This window comes from Narcine bancroftii, chromosome 2 (assembly GCF_036971445.1).
Source record: "Narcine bancroftii isolate sNarBan1 chromosome 2, sNarBan1.hap1, whole genome shotgun sequence".
Lineage (NCBI taxonomy): Eukaryota > Metazoa > Chordata > Chondrichthyes > Torpediniformes > Narcinidae > Narcine > Narcine bancroftii.
In genome coordinates this window covers 101,259,745-101,272,566 of record NC_091470.1, presented here as the reverse complement: position 1 = coordinate 101,272,566, position 12,822 = coordinate 101,259,745, and the positions used below count along the sequence as shown (strand labels likewise).

At 44.0% G+C, this 12,822-nt stretch overlaps 1 protein-coding gene across 3 annotated transcripts in view; it reads right to left on the bottom strand.

Annotated features, from left to right (window-relative positions):
* The window catches only part of hk2 (hexokinase 2), a 115,004-nt gene that overhangs the window by 39,580 nt on the left and 62,602 nt on the right, over positions 1–12,822 (bottom strand). For all 3 annotated transcript variants that reach the window (XM_069917728.1, XM_069917726.1, XM_069917727.1), the window contains exons 3-4: positions 4,928–5,076; positions 1,309–1,428 (exon numbers count right to left, since the gene is read on the bottom strand). In XM_069917728.1, the coding sequence (XP_069773829.1) occupies positions 1,309–1,428; positions 4,928–5,076 (269 nt within the window). The remainder of the gene's footprint in view (positions 1–1,308; positions 1,429–4,927; positions 5,077–12,822) is intronic.

Genomic DNA, 12,822 nt, shown 5'->3' with positions numbered 1-12,822 from the left:
GAATCTCGGGATTATAATTGATGTCACCTATGTACAGTGGAAGTCCGAAAATCCAGGCTGCTCAGGGATTGGATCGGTCCGGATTTTCTGGATTCTCAGGCAGTAAATTCAAATTTAAGGAGGAATAAAGAAGAGATGAATGGGTAAATGTTGTTAGTTCATTCATTAGCAGGTACAGCAGGCTTCATTCATCAAAATAAGCAATTTTAAAGAAAAATAAAGTGCCGCTGTTCATCTGTGGTGCTTACGCACGCACACAAAAGCCCATTAAATCTTAAAAGTTTGAGAGTTTTCAAAAAGTCCGGACTCTCGGGTGGTCTGGATTTCTACTGTACTCTGACCAAAAATTTCAACTTTGGGAAATAGGAATAAACTCTCTGGCTCTCTGTTTAATACTGGAATCATTCTATTTGCAGATCTTTATTCTATGCATATTTGACCCTTTTTTAAAGAACAATAAGAATAGGGTGGACTTTTCTACGTTTTGTGGCTTGATAGCAAAGTAGTCATGTAACTGTACAATTAATATGAGACCTCAAATGTTGAATTTGAGTCATTGGCTGAAATGGCAGATGGGAAAATCAAGCTAAATGAATTACATTGATGGTGTCAAAAAGTTAAAGTTGGTAAACACAAAATACCAGATTGAAGTGAAAACTTCAAGTTTGGTAATGTTTTTTGGGAAAGGAAATGTGCTACTATTTTTGTAACTCCAGACCCACAGCGAAGTGACTGCTACCTATACCCTCTGAAATGACCCAGCTTTCTGGCTTGAGTTGCTCTACCACCCATTATCCTGGGCAAGAGCTATTATATTGATCAGCCTAATACAGCCCCTCATTACACTGAACAATGAAGATTTTGGGTGTATTTTATGGATTTTGGGCTGCTGATCGTGAAAATTGCCTTACAATTTCCCTATCACGACCACTTTTTGGATATAATCCATTTTTGTGATTTCCTGTCACATTTTAAGTCCACTTCAAGCAGACAAAACCTATCGTTCCAGCCTCCATCACCACCCCGACAAGGCATTCCAGGTACCCACAACTCTCTGGGTAAAAAAAAAACATAACATTGCTGTCTCCCCTAAACTTCCTCCCTTCACTTTGTACGGATGTCCCCTGGTGTTTGCTACTCCCACCTTGGGAAACAGGTGCTGACTGTTTACCTTATCTACGCTTCTCAAAATCTTGTGAACCTCTATTAAGTCATCTCTCCTCCTCCTTTGCTTATCCTTGGACTCACAGAGGACATCTGCCACAGAATATTCATGTTTTGCTTGCCGAGGGGAAAGAGGAGGCTCACCTCATCAAGTTTGGTTTGTTGGCATGGAAATGAAAATGTGAAGCCCAATGGAAGCTTTTTGGTCTTGATGTCTAGTTCATCCATCACATCTGCCAGGCAGTTAGCAATGTGATCAAACAGCTGCAAAAAAAAAGAAAGAAAACAGTAGACAATAGGTAGGGGAACAGAGGAACCAACAGCAGATGCTGCAATGTTTGGCGACGGCATCCTGTCCGATGTAACCCAAAAGCAGAACATTCTGGAAACACTCAGCAGGCCGGGCAGCATCTATGGAAAGAGAAACATTTAACATTTCAAGTCTGGGTTCCGAAACGCTTAACTGTTTTTCTTTCCACAGATCCTGACCTGCTGGGTGTTTTCCGATTTTATTTCAGATCTCCTGCATTGGCAGCTTTTTGGTTTCCTTTGTCTGCAGCTGCTTCCCTGGTTGAGATGTTCCCACACTTCCATGCTCCAGCACAGCCTCTCTTGTTTAACCCTTTGGACGCTAGTCAGTTTTAACCTTTCGTAATATATACTCCAGACTGGGTCCATGGGTAAACTAGAGTATGAAAGGTTAAAAATCACTATTAACCAGCTGGTGGTTGGGAATAAAACCAGTCCCTGAGATCAGGGACATGGAGTATAGCGTTTGTTGGTGGACACTGAACACCAGGACATGGAGTATAGTGTTTGTTGGTGGACCCTGAAAACAGAGACATGGGGTTTCGCACTTGTTTGTGGTCCCTGAACACCAGAACATGGAGTATAGTGCTTGTTGGTGGTCCCTGAACATAGGACATATAGTATAGCATTTGTTGGTGGTCCCTGAACACCAGGACATGGAGTATAGTGCTTGTTGGTGGTCCTGAAAACTGGGATAAGAAGTCCAAAGAGTTAAAGTACTCTCTACTTGCCATAAGCTATCATTATAATTATAAGCTGTGTACACATGACAATACAAGGGTCATATTCTGATCGGCTGCCAGTTGCTAGTGGTGCTCCACAGGGGTCGGTGTTGGGGCCGCTTCTTTTTATGTTGTACATTAATGATTTGGATTATAGGATGAATGGCTTTAGTGGCCAGATTTGCGGATGCTCAACAAGTAACTCTTGTTCGGTGCCAAAAGGGTCACCGTAAAATTCAGAAATGGGGAGAGCATTTTGCCTTTGGGAACTCTCAGTAAGTTGGGGATGTTTTAACTAAAGGCAGGTGGGGGAGCAGGTCGTGTGGAGGAAACAGGGAGGCTACAGAAGGATTAGGAGAATGGGGAGAAAACTAGCAAATGAAATATATTGTCAGAAAGGGTATGTCATACAATTTGATGGATTAAAATAAATGGACAGACTATTTTTTTTTAATGGAGAGAAAATAAAAAATGCCCAGATGCAAAGGGACCTGGGGGCCATCGTGCAGAACAGCCTGAAGGTAAATTTATGTGTTGAGCCGGTGGTGAAGAAGGCGAATGCAATTCTGACATTCGTATCAAGAGGATAGAATATAAGAGCAGGGATGTGATGTTGAGGTTTATAAGGCACTGGAGACCTCAGTTGGGCAGTTTTGTGCACCTCATTTAAGAAAAGATGTGCTGAAGTTAAAGAGGGTTCAAAGAATGTTCATTAGGATGATTCCAGGAATGAAAAGGTTATTCTACAAGGAGCTTTTGACAGCTCATGTATTTGTTGGAATTTAGGAGAATGGAGGGGGACCTCATCAAAACAGTTTGAATGTTGAAAGGAGTGGACAGAGTAAATGTAGAAAGGTTTTCTCCCATGGTGGGGGAGTCCATGGCAAGATGGACCGCTTAGAACAGAGAAGCATAGGAATTTCTTCAGCCAGAGGATAGTAAATCTGTGGAATTTGTTCCCAAAGATGGCTGTAGAGGCCTGGTCATTGGATGTATGTAAGAGAGAGAGATTGATTGGTTCTTGATTAGCCAGGGCAACAAGGGTTACGGGAAGAAGGCCAGGCAGCGGGGCTGAGTGGGCAAATGGATCAGCTCATGATTAAATGGTGGGGCAGAATCTATGGGCCAAATAGCCTATTTCTATTCCTATGTCTTATAACCTGAACTCAATTCTTTAACAACCCCCTCCCCCCCCCTCCCGGGTGAGATAGGAGGATCTAGTTTTCTCAATTCACTTCCCTTGGGATTCCTTTCAGACCCAGTTTTGTCCTACACTTCAAGTCACCATCTTTTATTCTGCACCTCTCAATTTAACAAAGCCTTTCACCATAGTGTGTGGTCCGTGGGAGGATGGTATATTGACATTAGTACCTCTAGGGCTTTCTCCTCTAATTTCCTATGCTCCCAATTTAGCTAAAACATCCCCAACTTACTGAGAGTTCCCAAAGGCAAAATGCTCTCCCCATTTCTGAATTTTACGGTGACCCTTTTGGCACCGAACAAGAGTTACTTGTTGAGCATCAGTACGCCTCCTGAGATTTGCAGAACTGCGGTGAAGCCGTGGAGAATTAATCATTGCAACTGTTCTAACTGCACCAGTCGGCCTCTCTCTGTTTCTCAAGCAACCACGAGGAGTCAGAAGTGGATTCCAAAGAGGTTTCTGAGGCCAGTGTGGAATTTGCAGGCTCCACCACAAGAGGGCATATGCGGCTTGGGTTTCTACGTTCTTTTCCATAAAGACCAGAGATCATCAAGCATCTTCCCAGATTATGGTCTATAAACTTGTAAACGTAGTGGTGATTTTGTAACACAGGTAGTGAAAATGTCAAAAACATCATAAATGTGTGTTGGAACCACATTTCAGTGTTTTAGATGCAAGTAGATATTTTATATTTTAACTGGTAGCATAAACTAAATATTAATGTTAACATTTAAGAGGAATTTGGACAGGTACAGATGGGAGAGGTATGGAGGGCTACATACTGGTTGCAGGTCAGTGGGACTAGGCAGAAAAAGTGGTTCGGCACAGACTAGAATAAATATATAGCAACCTTTATGCAGAAAAAGTCGCAAGGTGTTTCACCCAGCTGTTGACAATGGCCGTCAAAACTAAAGTTGTTCAAAGAAGGGAGGGTTTAAAGAGGAACACAAAGGGGGAAGTGGAATGTGTTCAGACAAAGAAATCCAGAGCTTAAAGTCTGAAGGACACGCCACCAAAGGTCAAAGATGAGGCATGAGGATTATAGCTGAAGTTAGAGGAAATGAGCATTTTGTTGGGTTAGTTGGGGGCACGTGTCAAAGATGTGGTGCTAGATATTATGAATATCACAAAGAGCTTTAAATGCAGGATTCTAACAACTGAAGTATTGGGATACCAGAGGTTATCGTATGTCAGGTTGATGAAAAGTAGGATTTGGTGCAACCTGGCAGGCACTGGTTTATTAAATTAAATTTAAATGTAGACATGCAGCACGTAAACAGGCCCTTTCACCCACGAGTCCATGCTGCCCAATTACATCCAATTAGCCTGCACCCCCATTACGTCTTGAACAGTGGGAGGAAACCGGAGCCCCTGGGGAAAACCTACCCAGACTTGGGGAGAATGTAAAAACTCCTTACAGACAGCATGTGATTCGAACCCCGGTCCCGATCGCTGGCGTTGCACTAACCGCTGTTTTTAGAGGGTGCGGAAACTTGCTGGGACCTTAATGCAGCAGTAGAGAGGCTCCCACCTGTACGCCAGTGCCTTGCATGACGTCCTCCGGAATAGCACAAATCCGATTCTCAATCTCCACCTTTTGCTTGCCATTATCCGAAACCTTCACTCTCAACACGCGGAAGTTGGTGCCTCCCAAGTCGAGAGCCAGGAACTCGCCACTCTCTGCCAAGGCAATTAAGATGGTGTCAGTTTGAAAAAGGAAAGTATATCAAAGAGAGAAATGTAAACAAATTGACTGTGCAATACAGAAAAAAATAAATATTCCATGATAAATAATGTGCAAAGTGTCCCTGATTGAGTTTGTCGTTGAGGAGTCTGATGGTGGAGGGGTAGCCGCTGTTCCTGAACCTGGACAAGTGCATGAAGAATAAATGTGTGTCTCTGTGACCCAGTCCTTTGTGCTCCAAAGATTGGACTCTTGCAGCAGGAGGCAGTTAACATGACTCTAGCATTCAATCATGTCTCAAAATGTTCAAGTGTGATGTTGCTGAGTTTTTTTTTGTTTATCCCCTCAGGAACATATAAAAATATGAGGGCAGTGAACTCGCTGCTTGTTCCGACATTTGAAGAGATCATCTGGTTTTGTTCTGTCCATCTGACTTGGTTCTGCAAGCCAGAGCATTCATGACGTGAAGATCCAAAATCTTTTTTAGGATTAGACTTCCACTATTTGTCTTTAACAGGAGGAAATCAAAAGAACACGAACCAGTCCTCATCGAGGGGTCAGCAGCAGAGAAAGTCAAGAACTTCAAATTCCTGGGTGTCAACATCTCCGAGGATCCGTCCTTGAGCCTCCATGCCAATGCAATCATGAAGAAGGCTCGTGAGGAATTTGAGGAGATTGTGTATGTCATCAAAGACTCTTGAAAACCTCTACAGGTGTGCCATGGAGAGCACCCTGGTTGCCTGCATCACTCTCTGGTGCCAATGCTCAGAAGAACAAAACTCCAGAATGTTGTTAACTTGGCAGCGACATCACGGGCACCAGTCTTCACTCCATCGAGGGCATCTAAAAGAGGCAGTGTCTGAAGAAAGCAGCCTCTATTCATTCAGATTCCTGAACGAACATTGAACCACAGACACTGCCTTACTTTAACTTTTCTTGTGCACTATTTTTTATTCATTTTGTAAGGGGGTCTATATGTGTTTGCCGCAAAACAATGAATTTCATGATGTGCTCGTGACAATAAATTCTGAATCACAACAGAATGACCCACAGCACATCAGATAAACTAAGCCATATTAGGTGGTTTCTTGTCTCAGTTCATTCCAGATGGCAATTCACAATGCAACAAGACAATATGATCAGACTGAGTCGGAATTCTTTGAATTTTGAGGAGATTGTGAGCTCATTCTCCTGCAGAGTAAAAGAAAAACCTGGTGAAGTTTGAAAATATGATTGGAAAATACCCAGCAGGTATCTATGGTGAGGGAAAGAGCTTACCTTTCACATCAATGACCTTTCATCTAAACTGCTTGAAAGGTGTAGACGGGAAAATGAGATGGAGCAATAGAAGGAAGGAAAGAACGGGATTGAAGTGAGAGTGGCAAAGATGAAAATAATCACCCTTCTTACAGTATACTTGGGACCAAAGCACTTTGTGCTAGTTTGAACACTGCCAGAAAGGAGAACACAGATCACCTAATTTTGTTCATCATCTTCACCGAGGGATAATCACAGAGAAATTTCCCAGGTCTTTCAAGGGATCAAATGCTACATCCAACAGGAAAGGCAAAGAATCAGTGCTCCATCAAAGCGTTCAGTTGGATAATCTCTGCAATGACAGAAGTCAGAGAGCATATCTACTTACTGATGTTGAGGAGAGAAGAGACCCATTAAGAATGAATGGGCCATTGAATCAGCAGACTGTCATCTCCAATTATGATCTACTTGATCATAATTGATATTCGGCGCACCCATATGTGAACCACAGAAATAACTACTACAGGCTCCAGAATTTGTGATGACACAAGGGTTACACAATTGTTACTTCCCTTGGGCTCTCCTTTCACATCATTAGATATTTGGCACACAAGCTCACTCAGTGAGGTAAAGTAAGTACAGATCAGAGGCAATCAACCAAAGGACAGCGAGAGTAGGCCTGAAGTCTGCAGAAAGCACTCACACAAAGATCATTCTTAACCAATTAATGCTGCATCAGTCACGACAATGGAAGCAGCAGGAATCTCCCCAAAGAAACTAAACTGAGGTCCAGAGCGGAACAGGAAGTAGCCGTTTCGTTCGGGCGCCTGCCTACATTTTGCTCATGCCTTGATGAAGGGCTCAGGTCCAAAAAATTGATTATGTACCTTTATTATCTCTATATAAGATAGAGCTGTTCTGGTGCGAGGAAGAGACAAACGCAGAATACCACACTGACCACCGGCTTGTTCGCTGCAAGCTCAACCTTCACTTCAAGCCAAAGTTCAAGAACAGTGGAGCCCCCAGAAAGAGGTTCAATGTTGGAAACTTGCAGTCAGACGTAGTGAGAGGAAACTTTCAGGCAAACCTCCAAGCAAAGCTCGAGGATGCAAACTGCCTCACAGACACGTCTCCTGAAACCCTCTGGGATTAGCTGAAAACGGCCAAACTGCAATCCACTGAAGAGGTACTGGGCTTCTCCTCCAGGAAAAACAAGGACTGGTTTAACGAAAACAACCAGGAAATCCAGGAGCTGCTGGCAAAGAAGCGAGCTGCCCACCAGGCTCACCTTGCAAAGCCTTCCTGGCCAGAGAAAAAACGAGCCTTCCGTCTCGCATGCAGCCACCTTCAGCGCAAACTCCGGGAGATCCAAAATGAGTGGTGGACTAGCCTCGCCAAATGAACCCAGCTTAGCGCCAACATTGGTGACTTCAGGGGTTTTTATGGGACACTAAAGGCTGTGTACGGCCCCTCACCCCAAGTCCAAAGCCCTCTGCGCAGCTCAGATGGCGAAGTCCTCCTCAGCGACAAGATCTCCATCCTCAATCGATGGTCAGAACACTTCCAATCCCTTTTCAGTGCCAACCGCTCAGTCCAAGAATCCGCCCTGCTCCAGCTCCCTCAACAACCCTTGAGTCTAGAGCTGGATGAGGTCCTTACCCGGGAAGAGACATATAAGGCAATTGAACAACTGAAAAGTGGCAAAGCAGCAGGTACGGATGGAATCCCCCCCCCGAGGTCTGGAAGGCTGGCGGCAAAGTTCTGCATACCAAACTGCATGAGTTTTTCATGCTCTGCTGGGACCAAGGAAAGCTGCCTCAGGACCTTCGTGATGCCATCATCATCACCCTATACAATTGCACGAAAACAAACAAGGTCGGGTCAGATACAGCAATGAACTCTCCGAACGCTTCTCCATTGACCACGGCGTGAATCAAGGCTGCGTCCTCCCACCAACCCTCTTTTCAATCTTCTTCAGCATGATGCTGAAACAAGCCATGAAAGACCTCAACAATGAAGACTGTGTTTACATCCGGTACCACACGGATGGCAGTCTCTTCAATCTGAGGCGCCTGCAAACTCACACCAAGACACAAGAGCAACTTGTCCGTGAACTACTCTTTGCAGACAATGCCGCTTTAGTTGCCCATTCAGAGCCAGCTCTCCAGCGCATGACATCGTGTTTTGTGGAAACTGCCAAAATGTTTGGCCTGGAAGTCAGCCTGAAGAAAACCGAGGTCCTCCATCAGCCAGCTCCCCACCATGACCACCAGCCCCCCCCATATCTCCATCGGGCACACAGAACTCAAAACGGTCAACCAGTTTACCTACCTTGGCTGCACCATTTCATCTGATGCAAGGATCGACAAAGAGATAGACAACAGACTTGCCAAGGCAAATAGCGCCTTTGGAAGACTACTTAAAAGAGTCTGGAAAAACAACCACCTGAAGAAACACACAAAGATAAGCGTGTACAGAGCCGTTGTCATACCCACACTCCTCTTCGGCTCAGAGTTATGGGTCCTCTACCGGCATCACCTACGGGTCCTAGAACGCTTCCATCAGCACTGTCTCCGCTCCATCCTCAACATTCATTGGAATGACTTCATCACCAACATCAAAGTACTCAAGGTGGCAGAGTCCGCAAGCATCGAATCCACGCTGCTGAAGACCCAACTGCGCTGGGTGGGTCACGTCTCCAGAATGATGGACCATCACCTTCCCAATATCGTGTTCTATGGCGAGCTCTCCACTGGCCACCGTGACAGAGGTGCACCAAAGAAGGACTGCCTAAAGAAATCTCTTGGTGCCTGCCCCATTGACCCCCGCCAGTGGGCTGATCTCGCCTCCAACCGTGCATCTTGGCGCCTCACAGTTCGGCGGGCAGCAACCTCCTTTGAAGAAGACCGCAGAGCCCACCTCACTGACAAAAGACAAAGGAGGAAAAACCCAACCCACCAATTTTCCCTTGCAACCGCTGCAACCGTGCCTGCCTGTCCCGCATCGGACTTGTCAGCCACCAATGAGCCTGCAGCTGACGTGGACATTACCCTTCCATAAATCTTCGCCCACGAAGCCAAGCCAAAGAAGAAGAAGAAAGGAAAGATAAGGTAGAGCAGAAGTTTAAAAATCCGGAGGCCAGAACAAGAATCTGGACTTTTTGAAAACTCTCACACTTTTTAAATTTAGCGAGGGCCACGGATACACGGCGGCAACAAGTGAGCATGCTTAATACAGGTGATTTTATCACAAATAAATTCATTTGTATTCTGAATGTTTCTTCAAAATGTTCATTTTTAAACATAATTTCAAGCTTCACTTTTTTTGAAGTGAAAAAAGTGTTTACATTTTCTGTCAAGTGCTGATTTTGATTTTCTTTAAAACTGCTCATTTTGATCAATGTGATGAATAAACTAACAAATTGACCCATTCATCTCTTCTTTATTCCTCCTTAAATTTGAATTTTAAAAGTTCTGCCCGAGAATCCGGACCGACCCAATCCCTGAGCAGTGTGATTTGAGGACTTCTGCGGTTTGACCGTTTCTCAATTGTTGTGTTTGTACAAGAAGATGTCATTCAGGGGTGGAGACTGAGCCTGGATAAGATCCGCTGATTTCACAAAAGCTGAAAATTGAGGTCGTCTGTATTTGTGGAGCTTAGATTCCAGAAATTTCCAAATTATTTAAAATGAATTAGGACAAAACAATGTCATGAACCACTGCAACTACCCTGGATCACCGTGCTGAACATTGCTTGTTCACTGTGCATTCATTAATTGATCTGAAACAGACATCGATCAAACAAGAACCATGGGAGTGGGAGGAGATCATTCCCTCACTCAGACCCATTTCTCCATTGCTAATCTGACTTTCAACTTCTTGCCCAACCTCACTGTCTAACATTTATTTCCTGTATCCGTGGTCTTTGAACGTTGGTTGAATTTTCTAATTTTACCTAACACCCATCTCCAGCTTCTTCTGCCCTGTACCCTGTACCTTGGGGCCTTCAGAATCAGAATCAGAATTTTTTGTTACGCATATGTCATGAAATTCGTTGTTTTGTGGCAGCATCATACAGCAAACATTCCTATAAACCACCTTATAAAATAATTTTTTTACTGCAATAAAAAATCAAAATAAGGTAGTGTCTATGGTTGATTGATCATTCAGGAATCAGATGGCAGAGGGGAAGAAGCTGCCCTCGTGCCACTGAGTGCTCGTCTTTAGGCTCCTGTACCTTTTTCCCAATGGTATTAGAGTGAAGAGGGCATGGCCTGGATGGTAGGGGTCCTTGAAGAAAGAGGCTGCTTTCTTCAGATGCTGCCTCTTGTAGGTGTCCTCAATGGAGTGAGGTCTGGTACCCGTGATGTTAACAACCCTCTGGATTTTTTTCTAGTCCTGAGCGTCGATACCTCCATACCAGGCAGTGATGCAACCAGCCAGAATGTTCTCCACGGTCCACCTGTATAAGTTTGAGAGTCTTCGGTGACATCCAGAATCTCCTCAAACTCCTCACAAAGTATGGCCATTGGTGAGTCTTCTTCATGATCGCATCAACGTGGAGGCTCCATGTTTCAACATGGACCTTCCCCCTTTTATTCTCTCCTCTAACAATTCACTGCCATTTTCTATTTCAGTCCCCAATGAAGGGACCCGACTCAAAATATTGACTGACATTTCCACTCATGGATAACTGCTGAGCTCTTCCAACATCTCTTTCCCTAATCTTAAATTTTGACTGACCTTTCAGTGAAAACTGTGCCCAATTTGAAAATGACACTGCTTTGTTCCAAATTCCCCCACCATTCTTCCTCCTGAATATTAAGCAACTTCTATTGAATCTCAATCATTTTAAGGATCTAGATCACCCATTCTTAAGATTTTTTGGCTATGGCCCCCTGAGCGCTCTGCTTAAAATGTATGGATCTCCTTCCTGTTTCTTCCGTGCATTTAGGGTGGCACAATTAGCGCAACAGCACCTGCAACCGGGACCGGGGTCACAAATACAGCACTGTCTGCAAGTTGTTTGTACGTTCTCCCCGTGTCTGCTTGGGTTTCCTCCCACTGTTCAAAATATTCGGGGGGGGGGGGAGGTGTTGTAGGTTAATTGCGTGGCACAGGTTCATGGGCCATAAGGGCCTGTATTGTTCTGTATTTAAATTTAAAATCTTTCCTAATGACTACATAAAAAATATTTATGTTACATGAGATGAAAAGGAAACAAGGCTTTTACATAAATGTGTGAGGGGGGGTGGGCAGCTGGTGGTGTAGGGTACCCGTTGAGAATGGCTGGTCTAGATGGTAAGATCCCTCAGCTTTCTGAAGTCTGACATTCAAATCGCAAATTTTAAGCCCCAGTATAATCATACGAAGAGCATCTGACAGCTGTTGGCCTGTGTTAGAAGGAATTTAGGAGACTGAGGGCAGGATCTCATTGAAATATTTTGAATGTTGAAAGGTGAACACGGAGTAGATGTAGAAGATTCAAGATAGAATTTACTATCGTCATAAAACAGTATTGCTTTTGCCTGCTGTAAGGCAGAATATTCGCCATTGCCAGAAATTGCCTGAGTGCCTCTTACTTGTTTCCCACGGTGGGAGAGTCTGGGACAAGAGGGCACAACTTCAGGATTCAAGGGCATCCACTTAGAACAGAGATGAGGAGGAATTTCTTCAGCCAGAGGATGTGGAATTTGTTGCCACAAGCGGCTGTGGCACCAGGACATTGGGTGTATTTAAGACCGAGATTGATAAATTCTTGATTAGGTTTTGAGGAGAAGGCCAGGCAGTGGGTCTGAGTGAGAAAAGGGATCAGCTCATGATTAAATGATGGAGAAGACACGATGGGCTGAATGGCCTATTTTTGCTCTTATGGTCTATGGTTATTTTGTTGAAAATGTATCACACCTTCTCAATAGTCTGTGTCAAAGAAAGTGAGGACAGGGACATATTCTCTCAAGCAAATAACCTAAAATAGATGAGGACATTCTGCAAAATGCCCAGTAGCGAGGGAAAAAGTTTACTTTTCTTTAGTTCAGTGACCTTTCAGCAGAAGGACAAGAAATTAAAAGGTTAACAAAATACAGAGGCAGGGGAGAGGTTGAGGAAAAGAGAAAAGCCTAAAGGATTGGATCAAGGATGGAAAGGATTTTTAAAAAAGGACCATATAACCATAACCATATAACAGTTTACAATGCAGAAACAGGCCATATCGGCCCTTCAAGTCCACACCGGTTCACTTGAACAACTTGTTCCATTTGTTTGCAATGACAATCATGGAAACTGAACTCAGGACCAAATTGCTTCACCTCCAATTTGCACACAGCACGCCGTCACCATAATGGGAAGGAAGGATCAAATCATTTGTTTCAGCGCATTGGTGTAGAATCTTGGGCCAACACTGCTGCACTCCACAGTAAATGAAATTTTTTAAAACTGCAGATGCTGGAAATGTGGAACAAAACCAAGAAGTATCTTGAGCAGCAG